Raw genomic sequence first — 25,731 nt, forward strand, 5'->3', positions numbered from 1 at the left:
CAATTACCGTAATTTCCGGACTATAAGCCGTTACTTTTTTCCCACGCTTTGAACCTCGCGGCTTATACAATGACGCTGCTAATTTATGGATTTTTACTACTTTCACAAGATTCATGCCGCCAAAAAACTGAGCACCGTCACATAATGTGACGTAAATCGAGCTTGCTCAAACTTCCCATCATTCTGATTACGGTAGTCATTTTGTCACCCTCATCATGGCAAAGACACGAAGAAATGCATATGATGCAGTTTTCAAGTTTAAGGCGATCAATCTGGCTGTTGGAAAATGAAATAGAGCTGCTGCACGGGAGCTTGGCCTTAATGAGTCGATGATAAGCTTGGCCTTAATGAGTCGTTGGAAACAGCAGCGTGAGGAACTGACTCAGTGCAAAAAGACAACAAAAGCTTTTAGAGGGAAGAAAAGCAGATGGCCCGAACTACGAAATGAGCTTGAAGACTGGGTCAACACACAGAGAGCGGACGGACAAGGTGTTTCAACTGTGCAGATCCGACTGAAAGCCAAAACAATTGCCACCGCAATGAAGTTTGAGGATATTAGAGGTGGACCATCGTGTGTCTAAGATTTATGAGACGTAAAAGCCTGTCCATCAGGGTACGGACGAGTCTGTGTCAGCAGCTCCCTCCCGACTACGAGGAAAAAGTTTCAAACTTCCGCAAATTCACTGATGCATACGGAGTGCATACGGAGTGTTACGGCAAGCGACCGGGAGGATTCTTTCACAAGAACAAGGCATTGCTCGTGTTGGACAGCATGAGGGCCCACATAACAGATTCTGTGAAAGAAGCCATCAAGAGGACAAAATTAATTCCAATTGTGATTCCTGGGGGCACAACAAAGTATTTGCAGCCACTCGACATCAGTGTAAATCCTGCATTTAAGGTGGCGCTCCGTGTTCAGTGGGAGGCTTGGATGACAAGTGGGGAGAAATCCTTCACTAAAACGGGCCGCATGCGAAGAGCAACTTATGGTCAAGTCTGCCAGTGGGTCCTGACAGCGTGAAGCATTGTCAAAAAATCCACTATCATCAACGGGTTTCGAAAGGCTGGGCTGCTGCGTGTTGAAGAGGGCAGCATGAGCTCAGCCGGGAATTTGCCTCTGGATGAAAGTGACGAGAGCGACAATGAAAACGATCCAATATCGGATGAAGCAATTCTGAGGCTATTCAACTCCCACACCGAAGGAGATGACTTCAGTGGTTTCAGTGCACAGGAGGAGGAAGATAGTGACCAATGACTTTCTTGGTAGGCTACTGTTTACTGCTATTTTTTACATTTTTGTTACAAGCTGTGTTTCGTGAAAAGGCCTATTTATTTTTGTTACAAGCCATGTTTTGTTTAAAAGCCTATTTATTTTTGTTACAAGCCGTGTTTGTGTAAAGGCCTATTACTTTTTGTAACAAGCCGTGTTTAGTTTAAAAGCCTAATTATTTTTGTTACAAGCCGTGTTTAGTTTAAAAGCCTAATTATTTTTGTTACAAGCCGTGTTTCGTTTAAAGGCTGTGTAAAGTTAATTTGTTTCAATGTACCGGCAGGCACCTGCGGCTTATAGACATGTGCGGCTTATTTACGTACAAAATACATATTTTAAAAAAATTCAGTGGGTGCGGTTTATATTCAGGTGCACTTAATAGTCCAGAAATGACGGTATTTGAGAACATAGCCCCCTAGACAAATCATTACAAACAGTAACCAGCCAAGTAGAAGAGGTACACAAGTCAGAAATAGAGATAAAATTAATCACTTACCTTTGATGATTTTCATATGTTTGCACTCAGAAGACATTCGTTTATTCAATAAATGTTCCCTTTGTTCAATAAAGTCTCTCTTTATATCCGAAAACCACTGTTTTGTTTGCGTGTCTTCAGTCTTCCTTCAGTAATCCACAGTCTCAAAAGCAGTCATAACATGCAAACAAAAAATTCGAAATTGTATCCATAAAGTTCATAGAAACATGTCAAACGATGTTTATATTCAATCCTCAGGTTGTTTTTAGCCTAAATAATCGATAATATTTCAACCGGACAATAACGTCATCAATATAAAAGGTAAACAACTCTCTCGGTCGCACCCATGAAAAAGCTCTGTGACATGGCAGGGTCCACTCATTCAGACTGCTCTTACGCCATAATTTTTCAGAATACAAGCCTGAAACAATTTCTAAAGACTCCTGACATCTAGTGGAAGGCATAGGAACTGCAATTTGAGTCCTAATCAATGGAAACTGTAATGGCATTGAATAGAAAAAAGAAAAAAATCCTACTTCCTGAATGTATTTTTCTCAGGTTTTCGCCTGCCAAATCAGTTCTGTTATACCTCACAGACCTTATTTTAACAGTTTTGTGAACTTTAGAGTGTTTTCTATCCAAATATATTACATGCATATCCTATCTTCTGGGCCTGAGTAGAAGGCAGTTTAATTTGGGAATGCTTTTCATCCATAATTCCAAATGCTGCCCCCTACCCTTGAAGTTCTTAGGGCTGCAATCCCGTTAATGGGATGATATGACAACAGCCAGTGAAAGTGCAGGTTGCCAAATTCAAAACAACAGAAATCTCATAATTAAAATTCCTCAAACATACATGTATCTTATACCGTTTTAAAGGTTGTTGTTTTTTTGCACCAGAGTGTCCGATTTCAAATAGGCTTTACAGCGAAAGCACCACAAATGATTATGTTAGGTCACCACCAAGCCACAGAAAAACACAGCCATTTTTCCAGCCAAAGAGAGGAGTCACAAAAGCACAAAAAGATAAAATGAATCACTAACCTTTGATGATCTTCATCAGATGACACTCATAGGACTTCATGTTACACAATACATGTATGTTTTGTGACTAGGTACTGACCTAACATAATCGTTTGGTGTGCTTTCGTCGTAAAGCCTTTTTGAAATCGGACACTGTGGCTGGAATTACAACAAGTTTATTTTTAAAATGGTGTGAAATACTTGTATGTTTGAGGAATTTTAATTATGGGATGTCTGTTGTTTTGAATTTGGCACCCTGCACTTTCACTGGCCCGAATATCCCAGAGAGGTTAAGATGCATCCCTGGGCGTTTTTCTCCCACTGCCTCAATGCCATGAAGAGGAACTACGTTGTGGGGAATCTGGAGGTTCTCGCGGTGAAGATGGCATTGGAGCAATGGAGGCACTGGCTAAAAGGGGTGGAACATCCATTAATTGTGTGGACTGACCACAAAAAACCTGGAGTATCTCTGCACCGCAAGCTCCTCAACTCCAGGCAAGCAAAATGGGCCCTGCTGTTTACCCGGTTCAAATTTTCCATCTCCTACCCGGGCGGGGTCCAAGAACATCAAGCTGGATGCCCTGTCTCGCCACTATAACCCTACGGTTACCTCCCCGGAGCCCGAGACCATCCTTCCCACCTCGTTGCCAGGAACGTCACTCAGCTGGGGTATAGGGAAACAGGTCCAGGAGGCGCAGTGGTCCCAGCCGAACCCTGGGGGGCCCAGATAACACAATGTTTGTGCCTGACACTGTCCGCTCTGTGGTCCTGGAGTGGGATCATTCCTCCAGGCTTGCATGTCACCCGGGCACTCGTCAGACCCTGGCCTCAGTGCAACAATGCTTTTGGTGGCCTACAATGGTTCCGGATGTTGGCACTTTTGTCGCCGCCTGAACAGTCTGTGCACAGAACAAGAGAGTAAGTTACGGCTGATATTCTCCATCCACTGCCTGTCCCTCACCATCCCTGGTCCCATATATCCCTGGATTTTGTCACAGGCCTCCCCCATCTGAGGGTAACACTGCCATCCTGACGGTGCTCGAACGGTTTTACAAAGCTGCCCGCTTCATTCCTCTCCCCAAACTAATCACGGCCAAGGAGACAGCCCAGCTTATGGGGCAGCACGTCTTCCGGATCCAAGGACTCCCGGTGGACATGGTCTCCGACCGGGGTCCGCAGTTCTTTTCCCGGTTCTGGAAGGTGTTCTGTACACTTACTGGGTCATCGGCCAGCCTGCCCTCTGGATTCTACCCCTATTCCAAAGGCCAGTTGGAGCGAGCCAACCAGGACTTAGAGTCGACTCTTCACTGCCTAGTCTCCGCCAAACCTACCAACTGGAGTCAGTAACTGGTATGGGTTGAGTACACCCGCAACACCCTTCTTTGCTCTGCCACGGGTCTCTCGTCCTTCGAGTGTTCCTTGGGATATCAGCCAGCACTCTTCCCCGAGAAAGAGGAGGAAGTCAGCAATCCCTCTGACCAGATTGCCACCCGTCACTGTTGCCGTACCTGGAAGAGAGCCCGGACCGCTCTGTTGAAGACCACTTCCATGTATAGGTGACAAGCGGATCGCCACCGGACCCCTGCTCCATGCTATCGGCTTGGGCAGATGGTATGACTCCTGTAAACTTTCCCCCTGTTTCATCAGCACATTCCCCATCTCTAGAGTCATTAACCCCACTGCTGTTTGTCTTTTGTTACACCATACGCTCCGTATTCACCCTACTTTCCATGTGTTTAGGATTAAGTCCATGTCTCACAGCCCTTTGTCTTCTGTTTCCAGGCCCATGCCTCCTCCTTGTGTCATCGGTGGCCATTCAGCGTACACAGTGAGACTCTACCTGAGTGTTCAACCATGGGGCAGGGGTTTCCAGGACCAGGTTGACTGGGAGGGTTATGGCCTGGAGGAGAGGTGCTGGGTCCCTGCTAGAGACATCCTGGACCTAGGCCTCATCGCCGATTTCCACCGCCGGCACCCTGGTCAACAAAGGTATGCATACAGGTAGAACGCCAGGTGACGCCCCTAGGGGGGGGGTACTGTCACACCCTGATCTGTTTCACCTGTCTTTGTGATTGTCTCCACCCCCCTCCAGGTGTAGCCCACCTTCTCCATTATCAGCTGTGTATTTATACCTGTGTTATCGGTTTGTCTGTTGCCAGCTAGTCAAGTCAACCAGAGTTTTTGTTCTCAGCTCCTGCTTTTCCCAGTATCTCTTTTTCTCGCCCTCCTGGTTTTGACCCTTGCCTGTCCTGACTCTGAGGCCGCCTGCCTGACCACTCTGCCTGCCCGTGAGCCTGTCTGCTGACCTTTGCCCCACCTCTGGATTATTGAACTCTGCCTAACCTGACCCTGGGCCTGCCTGCCGTCCGATACCGTTGCCCCACCTCTGGTTTACTGACGCCTGCCTGCCTTAACCTGTCTATTGCCTGTTGGATTATTAAACCATCGTTAATTCTACCTGTCTGCACCTGGGTCTTACCTTCTTACCTGATAATATATGTAAATGGATGTTGACTGCAAAATGGCAAAATGAGTTGTTGGTGTATAATGGTGAATGGAAAATAGGCAGCGTCAAGTGAGGCGTTACTCAAAATTACAAACAACAAAAGCAAAAGAAACCTGAGAAATTCAATACATTTAGTTGTTATTCAATTGATTGCTCATGTGCAGACTCGTCACACTCAATCTAAAGCTTTAGAAAATACAATCTCAGTTGTTATTCTGAGTGCTTTCACCTTGGTTGTAAATAAAAAATATATGGAATATTGACAGGTAAACCCTTTTAATTCATATTTTATGATAATTATGTAAAGTAAACATTGAGAATGAGGGCAGCATTAGTGGTCCACATCATAAATATATTCATCATTTCTGTAGGTAGTGATGCATTTCTCTCTTTCCCTTTTCCCATCCCATGTAAATACTCTTAATATTATTAATTGTTTATAGTTCTTTGACAGAAATGTCCCCACTGTTAGTGACCTACCTGTTGTGTAACAAAACCCCATCAACCACTGGCCTTGTCTCTCTGATCATTGTATTTGCACCTGAAAGTGGCAGAATCCCCACTATGCAGTTTTTTATGTGTGCATGCTTCATTTTGCACATAAACATGGAACGTCACTGCCCTTTTTAAAAAGAGTTTTCAACAGGTTTACAATACATAACATCTCTCTCAAATTAAAAAAATAGTTTTAATTGACTCTACACAATACCAAAAACACTGCTCTTGTATAGCTCTCTTAACATGCCCTTTCCAGATCCAACCATTCTTGTGGTCCACTTCATTACCATTTTGTCTTCCTGTCCAGACTTCCCACAGTAAGTAGAGTTATCATCACTGAGGTCTCTCTGCGTGATACTTCCTGTGTCTATACCTCCCATTCCTTTCCTTTGCCATGTTGATGCATGCATTGTGCTTGTTGGTCTGCAGGTGGTTCCAGTACTTGATCAGTTCGTTGGGCTGGAACTGGTGGGAGGTGATGAGGTGGCTGTACTTACAGCTGGAGTAGGACACCCTCCAGTGGTTGAAGAGGAACTCGTTGGGCGGCGGCGTGGGGTCAATGCGGAGCTTGGCCAGGCATATGCCAACATAAACGTCCTCCAGGTGCAGCCTCCGTATGCTCAGAGACGCCTGATAGATCCTCTCCGCCATGTCCCCAGATAACACATACCCGGTTCCCGAGCAGAAGATGGGGTACCTCTCGCTAGGGTACAGCTCTGGAGGCATGTACCACTTGCTGTCCTTGTTGCGGTTGGGTGCGTAGCCCCTCATCAGATAGCCAGTGAAGTAGCTCTGTCTGGGTGGGAGCTCGGGCTTCAGCAGCTTCTGGATGAGATACTCCGTGTTAACAAACATGTCACTGTCTGTCTTCATGACATAGTGCGCCTGCGGGCAATGGGTGGCCACCCAGTTCATGCCCATCAGGGTTTTGATGGTGAGGTTGTAGTATGTGTCCTGATAGTCCTGCTGGATGATGTCATGGTGAACCCAGCTCTCCTCCTCAATAGCGGTCTGGGTGTACCTGTCCGAGCTCCGCCCTAGACCCAGCAGGAAGAGTCGGACGAAACCTAGACCCATGGCCACACTCTCGTTGCTCCACGTCTGCCGGATAGCGTTCCTGGCATCTACCTGGCCTGGCTCTGCAGCAATCAGCAGCACCAAGAATGGGGTACTATCCCTGCACTTGAAGGGCTCGTTGAGGATATAGCGGTAGGGCTGGGAATTGAGCCTCCCTCCCACGCCCATCTCCTGCTGTAAACTGTTGTTGGCGCTCATCGAGTTCTCTAGTCCTGTTACACCCACCATGGCTTCCCCTCCACCGCCACCCTCAGCCTGCTGGGAGCTGAGGTTAAGCTGGGGCTTTGGAGGCACATAGCCTGTCTCCCGCCACAGGTTCCGCAGACTCAAGCTCTGATTTGCCTCGGTCTTGGCCGTGCGGAAGCCCCTAACGGTGTAGGTCAGGGGGTTGTCACGGGGCCCGGTCCGGCCTGGCAGCCAGTCCTGGTGGCTGAAGAAGAGGAAGAGAGTGAAGAGGAGGGCCAGGGACAGGAGACCTGCCATGTGGGTCCGGAAGAGCGAGCGCTTCATGGTCCAGGTCATCTTCATGGGGCAGCAGTGCCGCCGTCTCCACTGCATGGTGGATCAGCAGGCAGGGGGAGCAGGGGGCTGCAGCTGCTCTGGATGGCGTGGCGGCGGTCACATTCGATCACGTCAAACATGTGTTTGCCAACAGCCAGAGGGTTATCTGAGCTGGCAGATGGGTGGGAGTGAGCCCCCTGGCGGACCTACAAGGCGCCCTGGAAGGGGTTGCTTGAAGCCCCACACAGAGCTAGGAGGGAGATGGTTGAGCCCCCTCGCCGAGCTATTCTTGCATCCCCTGGCAGAGCTAGGAGGGTGCTGACTCTGTGGCCACGGAGGCCGGTCCCAGGCTCTTCACTGGCTCTGCAGACACACCAAGGATCATGCTCCAGGTACGCCTCCTTCAGATCAGAGACTGGAGTCGCCTTGTTAGTGGATCACCTCTCTTATCTGGGAAGACAGAACAGAGAAACAGGCTAGGCAAATGCTCAGAAATGTGCCTACTACTGTAGAATTGTATGGCGTTGAGCCATACGTATGTCAACTGTTTAAATTGTATAGATTTTACTATATCCCCATGAAGAGGAGCAAAGCTTATTTAAAATTATTCAGCTTTGACTTTGTGTTTAGTTGTTTCTTTGCATTTTATTCTTAGTGGCAGATGATCAAAGTAATTCAGAATGACTCATCTATTCAAATATGAAACCCCTCTGCTGCACTGCATGAGTAATGTATAGTCAAAGAAATATAATCCAATAGAATGGATTCTGTGTACAGTATAATGTTACCCATTCACCATGGTAAATACCTCTTGTAGTTTATATTTGCACTTTCCATGAGGTCAGCAAAACCTGACACTCATCTCCACTGGCCTTAAATGTCTGCATCGTAAACGCTTCGCCTGTGGTGGATTGTTACTAATGGGGAATTGAGATGGAGTGAAGAGTGTGAGTTCTTACATCTGGATGATGGCTGCCATGGGTGATAGGGTGTAGGTGCTAGTGGGGAAGGGAGACAGGGCATGTGTGTCCGTGCGTGTGTGCGTGCATTCATACTCACGTGCATGTGTGTGAGTGTTGTAACTATTTATGGTACTATATATATGTATTAGGGAGCTGTGGAGGTGATATTGCATACATCCATGAGCATGTCAGTGTGGATGTATACCAGCAGGGGACTTCTGAGAATTTTATATCAGTTGTGTTTTGCTTTATAGTCTACTTCCTGGTATGCACATAGTACAAATTGCATGGTAAAACAGTAATTACTTAATAATTAAGTAATGACCAGCTGTTCTCTTTCTTTGTGAGTCATTTAAACAACCAGTGCCATGTTCCAGTCGGCATCAATTAGTTCTCTATTATGAGGAATTGTTTGAAGAAGCAACTACATTGTTATTACATCATTTTGCAATAACTAGGTAACCAACAGTTGAGCAGGACTGTGAAACAAAGCATAGCTGTATGTATGAAAACTCCAGAGAGCTAGACTAGCATTAAAACCAGGTCAACATCAACTTCAGTAACCTACCTCTCCTCTCCAGTTCAAGTGCACATAGTATGTGTGGTCTCACTTCAATAGATTAAGCTGCCTACATGGGCGGAGAATTACGTCACAGTTAATTTTCACCATAAAAATGCACCTTTATAATAAAAGCATTACATGCATAATCACATTTGTGGTCACTTTTGAGAATGGTGTTTTTCTGCTAATGGAACATTCCAGCCTTGCTGAAGCCCCGCAGATCATCACCGATTGTTACGAATCCCTTTTGGCCCGACAGTCTAGGGGGGATGGTAACGAGACCCGTAACATAACTCATGCAAATTATAATAGTGAAAAAGTAAGAGTGAGAACGAAATAACCACAGACAACTAAATTACCGTCAAACACTCATGGTTTATTTGAAAACACACGGTAATGGGGGGGAGCAGGAAAAGGGGCTGAGCTGGACCCAAGGAAAGAAATAATAAGTATCCAAAAACACCCCTAAGCTAGACTAGCTTACTTCACCAACAGCTAACTAACTAACCAAAAATATAGTGGGTGGTCCGCCCAGTTCTAACTAGTGTTTTTATACAAAGTATTCCTACGGGTAATGTATGCCCATGGGAGACTTATCTTGGTACCCCGCTTTCCCGCCGTCAAACAACCAACATAACAAAACCAATACTCACAGGTGGGAACAAAGTGACATGTAGTTGCAAAAACCCAACAAGAGATCTACAGACAGATGGCATTGACAGAGAGATTAAGCTCTAGAGCAAACAACAGACAGGGTTTTAAAACCAAGGGAAAGGGAATGTGATAGGGTAATGGAAACAGGAGGAGGTGTGTCTTCTGATGAGCGACTGATTGATGACTGATTGGGGAATGATGATTGCCACCTGTGAGGAGGAGAGAAAATAAATACACACACAGGATACACACACACACAGGATACCTGTGGCGGACTGCAATAGCATCGAATAGTCCCCGCGATATGCAACTGTTCAGGGAAGTCAGGAACCAATACACGCAGTCAGTCAGGAAAGATAAGGCCAGCTTCTTCAGGCAGAAGTTTGCATCCTGTAGCTCCAACTCCAAAAAGTTCTGGGACACTGTGAAGTCCATGGAGAACAAGAGCACCTCCTCCCAGCTGCCCACTGCACTGAGGCTAGGTAACACGGTCACCACCTATAAATCCATGATTATCGAAAACTTCAACAAGGATTTCTCAACAGCTGGCCATGCCTTCCGCCTGGCTACTCCAACCTCAGCCAACAGCTCCGCCCCCCCCCGCAGCTACTCGCCCAAGCCTCTCCTTTACCCAAATCCAGTTAGCAGATGTTCTGAAAGTGCTGCAAAACCTGGACCCGTACAAATCAGCTGGGCTTGACAATCTGGACCCTCTATTTCTGAAACTATCCGCCGCCATTGTCGCAACCCCTATTACCAGCCTGTTCAACCTCTCTTTCATATCGTCTGAGATCCCCAAGGATTTGAAAGCTGCCGCAGTCATCCTCCTCTTCAAAGGGGGAGACACCCTGGACCCAAACTGTTACAGACCTATATCCATCCTGCCCTGCCTATTTAAGGTCTTCGAAAGCCAAGTCAACAAACAGGTCACTGACCATCTCGAATCCCACCGTACCTTCTCCGCTGTGCAATCGGGTTTCCGAGCCGGTCACGGGTGCACCTCAGCCACGCTCAAGGTACTAAACGATATCATAACCGCCATCGATAAAAGACAGTACTGTGCAGCCGTCTTCATCGACCTTGCCAAGGATTTCGACTCTGTCAATCACCATATTCTCATCGGCAGACTCAGTAGCCTCCGTTTTTCGGATGACTGCCTTGCCTGGTTCACCAATTACTTTGCAGACAGAGTTCAGTGTGTCAAATCGGAGGGCATGCTGTCCGGTCCTCTGGCAGTCTCTATGGGGGTGCCACAGGGTTCAATCCTCGGGCCGACTCTTTTCTCTGTATATATCAATGATGTTGCTCTTGCTGCGGGCGATTCCCTGATCCACCTCTACGCAGACGACACCATTCTATATACTTCGGGCCCGTCCTTGGACACTGTGCTATCTAACCTCCAAACGAGCTTCAATGCCATACAACACTCATTCCATGGCCTCCAACTGCTCTTAAACGCTAGTAAAACCAAATGCATGCTTTTCAACCTTTCGCTGCCTGCACCCGCACGCCTGACCAGCATCACCACCCTGGATGGTTCCGACTTTGAATATGTGGACATCTATAAGTACCTAGGTGTCTGGCTAGACTGTAAACTCTCCTTCCAGACTCATATCAAACATCTCCAATCGAAAATCAAATCAAGAATCGGCTTTCTATTCTGCAACAAAGCCTCCTTCACTCACGTCGCCAAACTTACCCTAGTAAAACTGACTATCCTACCGATCCTCGACTTCGGCGATGTCATCTACAAAATTGCTTCCAACACTCTACTCAGCAAACTGGATGCAGTTTATCACAGTGCCATCCGTTTTGTCACTAAAGCACCTTATACCACCCACCACTGCGACTTGTACCCACCCACCACTGCGACACTGGCTCCAGGTCATCTACAAGTCCATGCTAGGTAAAGCTCCGCCTTATCTCAGTTCACTGGTCACGATGGCAACACCCATCCGTAGCACGCGCTCCAGCAGGTGTATCTCACTGATCATCCCTAAAGCCAACACCTCATTTGGCCGCCTTTCGTTCCAGTTCTCTGCTGCCTGTGACTGGAACGAATTGCAAAAATCGCTGAAGTTGGAGACTTTTATCTCCCTCACCAAATTCAAACATCTGCTGTCTGAGCAGTTAACCGATCGCTGCAGCTGTACATAGTCTATCGGTAAATAGCCCACCCATTTTTACCTACCTCATCCCCATACTGTTTTTATTTATTTACTTTTCTGCTCTTTTGCACACCAATATCTCTACCTGTACATGACCATCTGATCATTTATCACTCCAGTGTTATTAATCTGCAAAATTGTAATTATTCGCCTACCTCCTCATGCCTTTTGCACACAATGTATATAGACTCCACTTTTTTTTCTACTGTGTTATTGACTTGTTAATTGTTTACTCCATGTGTAACTCTGTGTTGTCTGTTCACACTGCTATGCTTTATCTTGGCCAGGTCGCAGTTGCAAATGAGAACTTGTTCTCAACTAGCCTACCTGGTTAAATAAAGGTGAAATAAAAAATAAAAACCTGTATCCGTAACACCGATCCTCCGCCAAATTTCACAGTGGGTACGAGACCTGGAGAGGCCTACAAGCCACAGTGTCTCGCACACACTGTGAAATTTGTGTACAGTCATGGCCACAAGTTTTAAGAATAACACAAATATATATTTTCACAAAGTCTGATGCCTCAGTTTGTATGATGCCAATTTGCATATACTCCAGAATGTTATGAAGAGTGATCAGATGAATAGCAATTCATTGCAAAGTCCCTCTTTGCCATGCAAATTAACTGAATCCCCAAAAAACATTTCCACTGCATTTCAGCCCTGCCACATACGGACCAGCTGACATCATGTCAGTGATTCTCTTGTTAGCACAGGTGTGAGTGTTGACGAGGACAAGGCTGGAGATCACTCTGTCATGCTGATTGAGTTCGAATAACAGACTGGAAGCTTTGACAGGAGGGCGGTGCTTGAAATCATTGTTCTTCCTCTGTCAACCATGGTTACCTGCAAGGAAACACGTGCCGTCATCATTGCTGTGCACAAAAAGGGCTTCACAGGCAAGGATATTGCTGCCAGTAAGATTGCACCTAAATCAACCATTTATCAGATCATCAAGAACTTCAAGGAGAGCGGTTCAATTGTTGTGATGAAGGCTACAGGGTACCCAAGAAAGTCCAGCAAGCACCAGGAACGTCTCCTAAAGTTGACTCAGCTGCAGGATCAGGGTACCACCAGTACAGAGCTTGTTCAGGAACGGCAGCAGGCAGGTGTGAGTGCATCTGCACGCACAGTGAGGCGAAGACTTCTGGAGGATGGCCCGGTGTCAAGAAGGGCAGCAAAGAAGCCACTTCTCTCCAGGAAAAACATCGGGGACAGATTCTGCTAAAGGTACAGGGATTGGACTGCTGAGGACTGGGGTAAAGTCATTTTCTCTGATGAATCCCCTTTCCAATTGTTTGGGGCATCCGGAACAAAGCTTGTCCGGACAAGACAAGGTGAGCGCTACCATCAGTCCTGTGTCATGCCAACAGTAATGCACCTTGAGACCATTCATGTGTGGGGTTGCTTCTCAGCCAAGGGAGTGGGCTCACTCACATTTTGCGTAAGAACACAGCCATAAATAAAGAATGGTACCAACACATCCTCCGAGAGCAACTTCTCGCAACCATCCAGGAACAGTTTGGTGACGAACAATGCCAGCATGATGGAGCACCTTGGCATAAGGTAAAAGTGATAACTAAGTGGCTTGGGGAACAAAACATCAATATTTTCGGTCCATGGCCAGGAAACTCCCCCGAACTTAATCCCATTGAGAACTTGTGGTCAAACCTCAAGAGGCGGGTGGACAAACAAAACCCCACAAATTCTGACAAACTCCAAGCATTGATTATGCAAGAATGGGTTGCCATCATGTGGTCCAGAAGTTAATTGAAAGCATGCCAGGGTGGTTTGCAGAGGTCTTGAAAAAGAAGGGTCAACACTGCAAATATTGACTCATTGCATCAACTTCATGTAATTGTCAATAAAATCCTTTGACACTTATGAAATCCTTGTAATTATACTTCATTATTCCATAGCAACATCAAAAATATCAAAAATATCTAAAGACACTGAAGCAGCAAACTGTTAAAATTAATATTAGCATGTATGTTCAAATAAACATTTTGACGAAAATTGAATAAAAGGGTCCGATCCTTAACAGCCTTCACTCTTCTAGGAAGGCTTTCCACTACATGTTTGAACATTGCTGTGGGGACTTGCTTCCATTCAGCCACAAGAGCATTAGTGAAGTCGTCACTGATGTTGGGAGATTAAAACTGGCTCACAGTCGGCATTCCAATTCATCCCAAAGGTGTTTGATGGGGTTGAGGTCAGGGCTCTGTGCAGGCCAGTCAAGTTCCTCCACACTGATCTGTGGGGACTTGCTTCCATTCAGCCACAAGGGCATTAGTGAAGACGGCACTGATGTTGGGAGATTAAGCCTGGCTCGCAGTCCGCATTCCAATTCATCCCAAAGGTGTTTGATGGGGTTGAAGTTGCTCCACAATGATCTCGGCAAACCATTTCTGTATGGACCTCGCTTTGTGCACGGGGGCATTGTCATGCTGAAACAGGGAAGGGCCTTCCCCAAACTGTTCCCACAAAGTTGGAAGCACAGATTCGTCTAGAATGCCTATGTATGCTCTTAACGCTAAAGGGCCTAGCCAGACCATGAAGAACAGCCACAGACCATTCCTCCTCCACCAAACTTTACAGTTGGCAAAATACATTCGGGCAGGTAGCACTCTACTGGTATCTGCCAAACTCAGATTTGTCCATATGGCTGCCAGATGGTGAAGCGTGATTCATCATTCCAGAGAACATGTTTCCACTGCTCCAATGGCGGAGAGCTTTACACTACTCCAGCCAATGCTTGGCATTGCGCATGGTGATCTTAGGCTTGTGTGCGGCTGCTCGGCCATGGATACCCATTTTCTTATGCTTCACAACGAATAGTTGTTGTGCTGAAGTTGTTTCCAGAGGCAGTTTTGAACTCGGTAGTGAGTGTTACAACCGAGGACTGATGATGACTTGGCGGTCCTGCTTGGTGAGCTTGTGTAGCCTACTACTTTGCGGCTGAGCTGTTGTTGCTCCTAGATGTTTCCACTTCACAAAAACAGCACTTACATTTGACCGGGGCAGCTAGCAGGGCAGACATTTGATGAACTGACTTGTTGGAAAGGTGGCATCCTATGACGTTGCCACGTTGAAAATCACTGAGATCTTCAGTAAGGCCATTCTACTGCCAATGTTATCTACTGCCAATGTTACACTATGGAGATTGCATGGCTGGGTGCTTGATTCTATACACCTGTCAGCAATGGGTGTGGCTGAAATAGTCGAATCAAATCCAAGTTTATTTATCACGTGCGCCGAATACAACAGGTATTCTTACAGTGAAATGCTTACTTACAGGCTCTAACCAATAATGCAAAAAAATGTGTTAGGTGTACAATAGGTAAGTAAAGAAATTAAACAACTGTAAAAAGACAGGCTTTTTTCAATAGCGAGGCTATAAAAGTAGCGAGGCTACATACAAACATCGGTTAGTCAGGCTGATTGAGGTAGTATGTACATGTAGATATGGTTAAAGTGACTATGCATATATGATGAACAGAGAGTAGTAGTAGCGTAAAAGAAGGGTTGGTGGGTGGAATCCACTACTTAGAAGGGGTTTCCACATACTTTTGTATATATAGTGTATAACATAACAGGAAAATAAAGCATTTGTCTGGTACTAGTACTGTATGTAAACTCCTTAGGGCTTGTGGGCTGGTGATGATGGAGGTAGATTGGAATGGAAGGGGGGCTTCTTGCATATCATCAGCCGGGTTTAATGCCAGGGGCGGAGGTATAAATTGCAGGTTTGCACAACATGACGCTGGCTAACGCTACTCTGCGCCGCTCTGGTGAGCCTGTGTCATCAGCCCCCCGCCGCTCCATGCCTCACCAGCCGGGACGGAGATTCATCTGTCAAAGGAAATTTCAGGCTCCAGCAAGCAGTATTGCAGGAGCCTCAGCCAGCCACCGGCGATATCAGCCTTCATCCACCATTCACCTTGCACCTCCAGCTTATCAATACCTCGCCTGCCTGCCTCTCTGCCTGCATGGAGAGAAGCCACCCTGCCAGCTCTCGCTCTCTGAGTACACACACATACACAGGCATTCACACACACACAAACATGCTGCCAGATATTGGCAGGCTGAGGGGCCTATGTTTCTTTCCATATAATTGAGACACAAACAGCTCCGTTCCTGAATTCTTCCGCCATTTCTTTCTGTCTTACTTTCAGTTTGTTTGTTTATTAGCATTGTGTTTGTTCATGTGTTATGATGTGTAATGCTATAAGTTAGTGAGTGAGTGAGAGAGAGAGAGAGAGAGAGAGAGAGAGAGAGAGAGGGAAAGTGTTTACTCATTTGTCACAACAACTGGATGGGAGCATGCTAACCTTTTGAGCTTAATGTGCTTACCTTGTGCAGGCAATTAGGGCAGAATGAGAGTGGCCAAGGCTGGCTTTGCTTTAAAGGTTAACACACTTTAAATCAGAGCAAATCGAATGCCCAAAAGGTTTCTGTTGTCGTCTATACATGGAATAATTATCAGGAGTCTAATACAGTATGCACACACGTGTGGGAGCACACACACATTCGCAGGAGAGGAGATGTTGACGTGTTGTTTGTCATATCAAATCAAATGTTATTGGTCACATATATGTGTTTAGCAGATGTTATTGCGAGTAATATCTAACAATTTCACAAAAATATAACCAATACACACAAATCTAAGTAAGGAATGGAATAAATCATGTATAAATATATGGAGGAGCAATGTCAGAGCGGCATAGACTAAGATACAGTAGAATAGTATAGAATACATGTGAGATGAGTAATGCAAGATATGTAAACATTAAATTGACTTGTGTTTAATTTATTAAAGTGGCCAGTGATTTCAAGTCTATGCATAAGGCACTCACAACGCCTGTAATGTCCTAGTGATGGATATTTAACAGTCTGATGGCCTTGAGATAGAAGCTGTTATTCAGTCCCAGCTTTGATTCAACTGTACTGACCTCGCCTTCTGGATGAAAGCGGAGTGAACAGGCAGTGGCTCGGTGGTTGTTGTCCTTGATTATCTTTTTGGCCTTCCTGTGACATCGGGTGCTGAAGGTGTCCTGACGGGCAGGTAGTTTGCCCCCGGTGATGTGTTGTGCAGACCGCAATACCCTCTGGAGAGCCCAGCGGTTGTGGGAGGTGCAGTTGCTGTACCAGGCAGTGATACAGCCCGACAGGATGCTCTGAATTGAGCATCTGTAAAAGTTTGTGTGGGTTTTAGGTGACAAGCCACATTTCTTCAGCCTCCTGAGCTTGAAGAGAAGCTGTTGCACCTTCTTCACCACACTGTCTGTGTGGGTGGACAATTTCAGTTTGTCTGTGATGTGTACGCCGAGGAACTTAAAACTGTCCACCTTCTCCACTGCTGTCCTGTCGATGTGGATAGGGGGATGTTCCCTCTGCTGTTCCCTGAAGTCCACGATCATCTCCTGTGTTTAGTTGACGTTGAGTGAGAGGTTATTTTCCTGGCACCACACCCCCAGAGCCCTCACCTCCTCCCTGTAGACTGTCTCGTCGTCGTTGTTGGTAATCAAGCCAACCGCTGTTGTGTGATCTGCCAACTTGATGATTGAGTTGGAGGTGTGCATGACCACGCAGTCATGGGTGAACATGATTGAGTTGGAGGTGTGCATGACCACGCAGTCATGGGTGAACAGGGAGTACTGAAGGGGGCTAAATAAGCACCCTTGTGGGGCCCCAGTGTTGAGGATCAGCGCAGCGAAGCGTTGTTTCCTACCTTCACCACCTGGGTGCAGATTGTTAGGAATACATAGGTATTCCTCTTGTCGAAATGGGATAGGGCAGTGTGCAGTGTGATGGCGATTGCATCGTCTGTGGACCTATTGGGGCGGTAAACAAATTGAAGTGGGTCTAGGGTGACAGGGTGACAGATGGAGGTGATATGGTCCTTGACTAGTCTCTCAAAGCACTTCATGATGATAGTCATTTAGTTCAGTTACCTTTGCATTCTTGGGTACAGGAACAATGGTGGCCATATTGAAGCATGTGGGGACAGCAGACTGGGATAGGGAGAGATTGAATATGTCCGTAAACACACCAGCCAGCTGATCTGCGCATGCTCTGAGGACGCGGCTAGGGATGCCATCTGGGCCGGCATCCCTGCAATGGTTAACACGTTTAAATGTCTTACTCACTTCGGCCACGGAGAAGGAGAGCCCACAGTCCTTGGTAGCGGGCCACATCGTTGGCCCTGTGTTATCCTGAAAGTGGGTAAAGAACCTGTTAAGCTTGTCCGGAAGCAAGATGTCAGTATCCGCGACGTGGCTGGTTATCCTTTTGTAGTCTGTGATTGTCTGTAGACCCTGCCACATACGTTTTGTGTCTGAGCCGTTGAATTGCGACTCCAATTTGTCTCTATACTGACGTTTTGGCTATTTGATTGCTTTAATGAGGGAATAACTACACTGTTTGTATTCGGACATATTCCCAGCCACCTTGCGATGGTTCGCGCTTTCAATTTTGTGTGAATGCTGCCATCAGTCCACGGTTTCTGGTTTGGGTAGGTTATAATAGTCACAGTGGGTAGAACATCTCCTATACACTTCCTGATTACACTGTTGTCTAATCAAGTGAAATTTCACACCGTCTGATCAGGCATCAGGCAGGCATCTCTTTTGGTAGCGTTTCAGTGATTAGGCCGAATGTGGTGCTTCATTAATGTATTTCCTTGCCTCCCATCACTGTCACACCAGCCAATTAGTTACAGTGGTGATAATTGAGGCCCCAGCAGGTCCACCTCAGTAAAAAATATCAAAGACTGCATGATAATATTTTAATCCAGCTAATGACTGATATGTCTCAAATCACACCTGATGATAGACGCCATTAAATGATGAAATCTAATAGAACACCAAGGCCCAAAATGTCCAAATGAAGAGTTTCTTTCCAAACCATTATAAATCCATTTTCAGAAATGTTGGGAAATTAGCTATTATTGTTTAAAGAACTTATGAAAGAGATTGATGTGTTTTATCAGTATCTACAGTGCCTTGCAAAAGTGTTCATCCCCCATGGTGTTTTTCCAATTTTGTTGCATTACAACCTGTAATGTAATTTGATTTTTATTTGGATTTCATATAATGTACATACACTACCGGTCAAAAGTATTTGGAACACCTACTCATTCACGGGTTTTTCTTTATTTGTACTATTTTTTACATTGTATAATATTAGTGAAGACCTCAAAACTATAAAATAACACATATGGAATCATGTAGTAACCAAAAAAGTGATTAATAAATCTAAATATATTTTATATTTGAGATTCTTCAAATAGCCACCCTTTGCCTTGATGACAGCTTTGCACATTCTTGCCATTCTCTCAACCAGCTTAATGAAGTAGTCACCTGGAATTAATTTCAATTAAAAGGTGTGCTTTGTTAAACCTTCTTGTGACTCTCAAACCCGGATCCGGGAGCGTAATCATAGCCTCAAACGAATTAGCATAACGCAGCGGACATAAATACCCCTAGCCTTTTGTTAATCAAACTGTCATCTCAGATTTTCAAAATATGCTTTACAGCCAACGCTAGACAAGCATTTGTGTAAGTTTATCATGGCATAATGCTATGCTAGGCTCTGCTGGCAGCAGGCAACATTTTCACGAAAATAAGAAAAGCAATCAAATTAAATCATTTACCTTTGAAGAACTTTGGATGTTTTCACTCAGGAAACTCCCAGTTAGATAGCAAATGTTCCTTTTTTTCCAAAAATATTATTTTTGTAGGCGAAATAGTTCCCGTTTGTTCGTCACATTTGGCTGAGAAATCAACCAGAAAATGCAGTCACTACAACGCCAAACTTTTTTCCAAATTAGCTCCATAATATTGACAGAAACATGGCAAACATTGTTTAGAATCAAGCCTCAAGGTGTTTTTAACATATCTATTCGATAACATATCCATCGACAAAATTGATTTCTCATAAGAAGTGATTGGAAAAATGGCTACCTCAGTACTTTACGCAAGATTGTCTGCGGGAGACATCATGTGACCACTTGCTAAATGTGGTCCCTTACGGCTATTCTTCAACATAAATGTGTAAAGAGACGTCATAATGCTGTAGACACCTTGGGGAATACTTAGAAATGTAATCTCATTCGTAGCTCATTCACAGCCATATAAGGAGTCATTGGCATGAGGCGGTTTCAAAAATTGCGGCACTTCCCGATTGGATTTTTATCTGGGGTTTGCCTGTAACATCAGTTTTGGAAACGTCAGAGTGTTTTCTATCCAGCTGTCAATTATATGCATAGTCGAGCATCTTTTCGTGACAAAATATCTTGTTTAAAACGGGAACGTTTTTTATCAAAAAATTTAAATACTGCCCCCTAGTCGTAAAAGGTTAAAAGATAATTTGTGGAATTTCTTTCCTTCTTAATCCATTTGAGCCAATCAGTTGTATTGTGACAAGGTAGTGGTGTTGTACAGAAGATGGCCCCATTTGGTAAAAGACCAAGTCCATATTATGGCAAGAACAACTCAAGTAAGCAAAGAGAAACGACAATCCATCATTACTTTAAGACATGAAGGTCAGTCACTACGGAACATTTCAAGAACTTGGAAAGTTTCTTCAAGTGCAGTCACAAAAACCATCAAGCGCTATGATGAAACTGCCTCTCATGAGGACTGCCACATGAATGGAAGACCCAGAGTTACATCTGCTGCAGAGGATAGGTTCATTAGAGTTATCTGCCTCAGAAATTGCAGCCAAAATAAGTGCTTCACAGAGTTTAATTAACAGACATTTCATCATCAACTGTTCAGAGGAGACTGTGTAAATCAGGCCTTCATGATCAAATTTCTGCAAAGAAACCAATACTAAAGGACACCGATAATAAGAAGAGACTTGCTTGGGCCAAGAAACACGAGCAATGGACATTAGAACGGTGGAAATGTGTTTTGGAAATAAACTCTTCAAATGTTTTTTTTTTGTGACAGTCAAACCGAGTTTAAAGATTAACATTGTGTACGTTTTTCATCCTATTAAAGTCCATAGTCTAATATGTTGACCGTCAGTTATTATAAATGCGAGCCTTGTCAGAGTATCGATCGTTCTTTGTTTCATAGTTGCCATTGGCACTCTGTCAAATGCAGTCTGATATTCAATACTGATCTGTGTGTGATGCTATATGTTTGTTTATTGAGGCCAAAACAAAGGTCTCTGGATAGTAATTTTTGGGGGGACTGGATTATTTGATGACACAAATTACCTTATGTATACCAGACAGATGCTGCTGAAATCCAACCAGCTGACAACTAACTGCATGTTGGGCTGAATGGGTCTAGAGAGGACATTGTGGTGCACACAATACATGTGATTGAATAAACCATTCAAGGTAGACTACTCTTCACACGTACCTCAACCATAACTGTGATATTTGTTTTGATAAAGCAATCTCACAAGTTTTCAATATTTGAACAGGTTTTGACTGTAATACAATGCTATGGCTGTATTCCCCTATTGTTACAGCCAGACTCCGTGAGGGTCAGTCTGAGGCCAAAGCATTAACTTAGAACTACCACTCCCGGATCCGGGAGAATTGTCATCAACTGACACTAATTAGCATAATGCAACGGACAAAAAGTATTACTAGAAAATATTATTATTCATGAAATCACAAGTGAAATATAGTGAAACACAGCGTGGGCTTTTGTTAATCACCCTGTCATCTCAGATTTTGAAATTATGCTTTACAGCCAAAGCAAGACAAGCATTTGTGTAAGTTTATCGATAGCCTAGCATAGCATTCTGTGCAGCTAGCAGTAGGCAACTTGGTCACGAAAATCAGAAAAGCAATCAAATTAAATTGTTTACCTTTAATGAGCTTCAGATGTTTTCACTCACGAGACTCCCAGTTAGACAGCAAATTGTATTTTGTCCCATAAAGATTATTTTTATAGCCGAAATACCTCCGATTGTACTTCACGTTTGGTTGAGAAATCCACCGGAAACTGCGGTCACGACAACGCCGAAAAATATTCCAAATTAGATCCATAATAATCGACAGAAACATGGCAAACGTTTTTTATAATCAATCCTCAAGGTGTTTTTCAAATATCTATTCGATAATATATCAACCGGGACAGGTGGCTTCTTAGTAGGAAAGAGAGAAACAATGGCCGCATTTGTCTATTACGCACAAATCACTCTGAGAGCCACCAGCTGACCACTGACACAATGTTGTCGTTCAGGCCCATTTTTCAAAATAAAAGCCTGAATCTATGTATTGTGACACAAGACACATTAGGGAAGCCAGAGAAAAAGGAATCTGGTTGATATCCTATTCACTGCTCAATAGGGACGCATAGGAACGCAGAGCTTTCTAAATAAGAGTCCCTCCCTGATTGGATTTTTCTCAGGCTTTCGCCTGCAATATCAGTTCTGTTATACTCACAGACAATATTCTACAGTTTTTGGAAACTTTAGAGTGTTTTCTATCCTAAGCTGTCAATTATATGTATATTCTAGCATCTTGTCCTGACAAAATAGCCCGTTTACTTTGGGAATGTTATTTTTCCAAAAATGAAAATAGTGCCCCCTAGTTTCAAGAGGTTTTAAGCAGTTATCACTCAACCCAACCCTCAGCCATTTTTTCTAAGAATAGCCTTTATGCTCTTTCCATCCAGTGCTGATGTCTGTGTGTGTGTGTGTGTGCTGCTGCTCCAGAACGGGTCTAAATGAATTGCGTAGTGTTCTGAAATTTCACACTGTACCTCTGACCCCATCGCTCTCACATCTAAAGGCATTTTAATCTGATGTTATGATTATAAATAACTTAGCGGCTTGTGTTGTTATTACCATCATCCTGAACAACATTTACAGCAATGTTCAAGTAGGCCTAGTGGAGATGTGAATATGAGTCTGATTGAATCTACTCAGAACTTTACTTTGTATTCTTACATTCTGTCCTCTGTGGGTTGACTTCTTAGTTTTCTGGGTTTTTTCAAACATGGGGAATGTACTGGGAATTGCATGCTATTGTGCTTCATTCAGAGCGAGTGTATTAATTGTATATTGGTTTCTGGTAAACGTATACCTTCACTCCTCTTTCTTTCTTGCTTTCTGTCTCTTTCTCATTCTCTCTGTTCAATCGTGGCTTGTTTGTTCTGTGTCTATCTGGATAATCTTGAGTACAAGCAGAAAAGGCAGGCCTTGAGAAAATGTGTGTGTGGGCTAATGTTACTGGATTGACGGGGTGTTACTTTACTTCATCGCCTAGGCGCTGGTCAAATTTAGGCCAGGCCACCGGAGCCCCCCTGTACAGAAATCCATATCTGATGCACACACAGCCATATCTGATGCCTTCGAATCACATTCAGCCGTAGCAACTCAGAGGCATTTTCTGATACTGTATTAGTATTTATGAGATATACAGCAAACCCTCAGAATGGGTGCAGCTTAGTAAGAATAGTTTAATTAAATGAGAATAGGTGATCTTGGTTGATGATGCAGCTGCTGTTGGGTTATGTGTGTGTGTGTGTCATAGATTTAGTCACTGTATTAAGTTGTGTCTGTGTGTGTGTGTCATAGGTGAATTCACTATGTTGGGTTGTGTGTGTATCTTGTGCATTAAGTCATTTTGCTGGGTTGTTTGTGTGTCATCTGTTAAGCTGCTGTGTTGGGTTTTGTGTGTGTGTTTGCAGGTTAATCTGCTGCAATAAATGATGACGTGCTTTGCAAATGAGATCCTTTTTATGTTTCTTAGTAGAGGGGGAATCCTGCGAACCAGATGAAGAGCCAAACCTCATGCATTTTAAAGGAACATCTCAGCAATTAGCTATCCCTAAGCATCTGGGCCATTGTGCCAATTTCCCCAGTCAGTGGGATGGACATGATGCATGGGATAGAGACAGTGTTAATTGAATTGGATCAATGAGATCTGCCCGGCGTGCCAGCATGAATCACTGGATCAGGCAGGTAATGGTTTTGAAAGGTCTGAGAGGGCTGTAAACGACAGAGCTGTGAGCCTGGCTATGCTGTGGGAAGAGGATATATTGATAGATGGATGCATAGATGGATAGCACATTTACTATTAGGATTTTAACACCCACAGTTTTCAATTTAACGCTTTCTTAGAAATGATATGTGACCATCTCAAATAGAATTAAACTAAAACTGTTTAAAGTGTTGACAAATTAACACCCCAAGATTGTTGGGTGTTGCAAATTCCGACTGAAATTAATACTTTATTAGAGCTAATGCTGTTACACTTCCTCTGTGTTAGGGAATTAACACCTGTAGTGTTACAGTAACACATTTTGGGGTTTTGTTTTAACACTGTAGAATGTAAAACCTTATTTGCATATTTATTTCCCAGGGTGCCTTTCAAGGGAATTTTAGGGGTTCCTGTACCACCCATGACTGTGTTTGCTAGTGACAGAGAGAAGCCTGTTGCATTTGATGGCTTTCAGTCTTGTAGCCTTCACCAACTAAAGTTACATTATTTATGACAATACAAAACTTTTTGGGGACAATACCATACTTTGACAGCCTAGCTCTACTCTATCACAGTGGCCTTACACTCATGGTTTGTAGGCCACTTTGGCAAGTCACATTATGCTGGCTTGCAAAGTGTTATACCATTCTTATAGGATGTCTAACAATTGGAACTTTAAATCACCTGAAATCTGTTGTTAGAATGACAGCCAAGGTAGGGAAGAATGATAAATGAGACTATCTAAACTGGAGAAACCAACTCAATAATTAGTGAAATAAGTTTAATAACTTACAGATTGGATTCGTTTAGGAATATCTGTTATTTAGTGTATTGTTACTTTGTGTAGTATAAGATCAATTATTCAATGTCCACAAGAAACATATATATATATTTATAGATAAAAAAAATAACTATTCTAAAAAGCCACCTGCAGCAAAGCATGCTGGGAAATATAATAATGAGGCCTCTCCCATGTCTTTCACTCAGAGAGTTAATGATAATTAACTCAATGCAGTATAGTATTCTACTGTGATTCAAATAACACTTCATTTATTCACCGCAGGTGGCGTCAATTTCAATGCCACTGATGTAAGCACCACTAGAATCAACACTCAGGTATAACACTCACAACACTTTTTACCTCAAACTGAGATTTTAACACCCACAAATGTTCTGTGAAGCGAGAGAGGAGGATGGGAGAGAGGAGAATGGAGGGGGGGGTAAATTAATAATGAGGATTGGGGGAGGTTGAGTACCAGAGCTGATGAAACATATAGTACTGTACCTCCTCCTGTGACTGGCAGACGGACTGTGTGATCACTGGTGCCGTCTGTCGACACACTCGGCACGCCAACACTGCTCCTCTCCTCAGAAATCTGGGGTAATGTCCACTTCCACCCTGTCTGCCTAATCACGCAACACACATCCACCTTGCCCGGGTCTGAATGTATTATCGTTGGTGTAACACTCATCCATTTGTCACAGTGCGTTCCACAGCCTGTGTCCTCTCCTCCTCTGCCTCACCAAGACCTCAGGTTTAGGGTTATTTCTCCCCTCTTTTCAATCCTTGTCTCAGCACTACACCTTTCCTATCTCTCCAACGGTCGCACCGGTTTCTCTCTTTCTCCTCCTGTCCCCACTTTCCTTATTGCAATGTGCCCGGAAATAAAACAGAAGCCTTCACTGTGCCATTTGTTTCCTCTTCACTGCTCTTTTATGCATCTGTTATCCTCAGCCTGCTCTGCTGAAGGAAAGGAAAGCAGTGCTGAGGGACGACAGAGCCGAGCTGTGGTGGAAGTGCTGCGGCTAGTCCCTCATGTTGCTAGGCAGTCTGACAGAGAGAGAGAGAGAAAGGAAAAGAGAACAAACCCTCCACTCAGGGTTTCTGAGGATGGCTGCAGTAGAACATGATCCTGAATCTCGAGGAAAAAGCTCTCATTCCTATTTTTCTTTCTCTCTCTCTGTCCAGCACCTCTCCTCTTGGCTGGGCTCCGTTGTTCTGCAGCGGGAGGAAAAGTAGCAGCTGTAGCGTGGAAGCAGAGGCAGAGGCAGGCTGACAGACACTGCTACACTGACTGAGCTC

At 44.4% G+C, this 25,731-nt stretch overlaps 1 protein-coding gene across 1 annotated transcript; it reads right to left on the reverse strand.

Annotated features, from left to right (window-relative positions):
• Positions 1 to 5,395: 5,395 nt before the first annotated feature.
• On the reverse strand, positions 5,396 to 25,731 carry LOC112250966 (beta-1,3-galactosyltransferase 2). The gene is made up of 2 exons (XM_024421544.1): positions 24,934 to 25,731; positions 5,396 to 7,800 (listed from the first exon to the last, which is right to left on the reverse strand). The coding sequence occupies exon 2, from the start codon at positions 7,405 to 7,407 to the stop codon at positions 6,106 to 6,108; it is 1,302 nt and encodes a 433-aa protein (XP_024277312.1). The 5' UTR covers positions 7,408 to 7,800; positions 24,934 to 25,731; the 3' UTR covers positions 5,396 to 6,105.

This window comes from Oncorhynchus tshawytscha, linkage group LG01, assembly GCF_018296145.1.
Source record: "Oncorhynchus tshawytscha isolate Ot180627B linkage group LG01, Otsh_v2.0, whole genome shotgun sequence".
Classification (NCBI taxonomy): domain Eukaryota; kingdom Metazoa; phylum Chordata; class Actinopteri; order Salmoniformes; family Salmonidae; genus Oncorhynchus; species Oncorhynchus tshawytscha.

Excerpts from the sequence above, each read along its gene's own strand:
- LOC112250966 (XM_024421544.1), bottom strand. The coding sequence starts at position 7,407 with ATGCAGTGGAGACGGCGGCACTGCTGCCCCATGAAGATGACCTGGACC.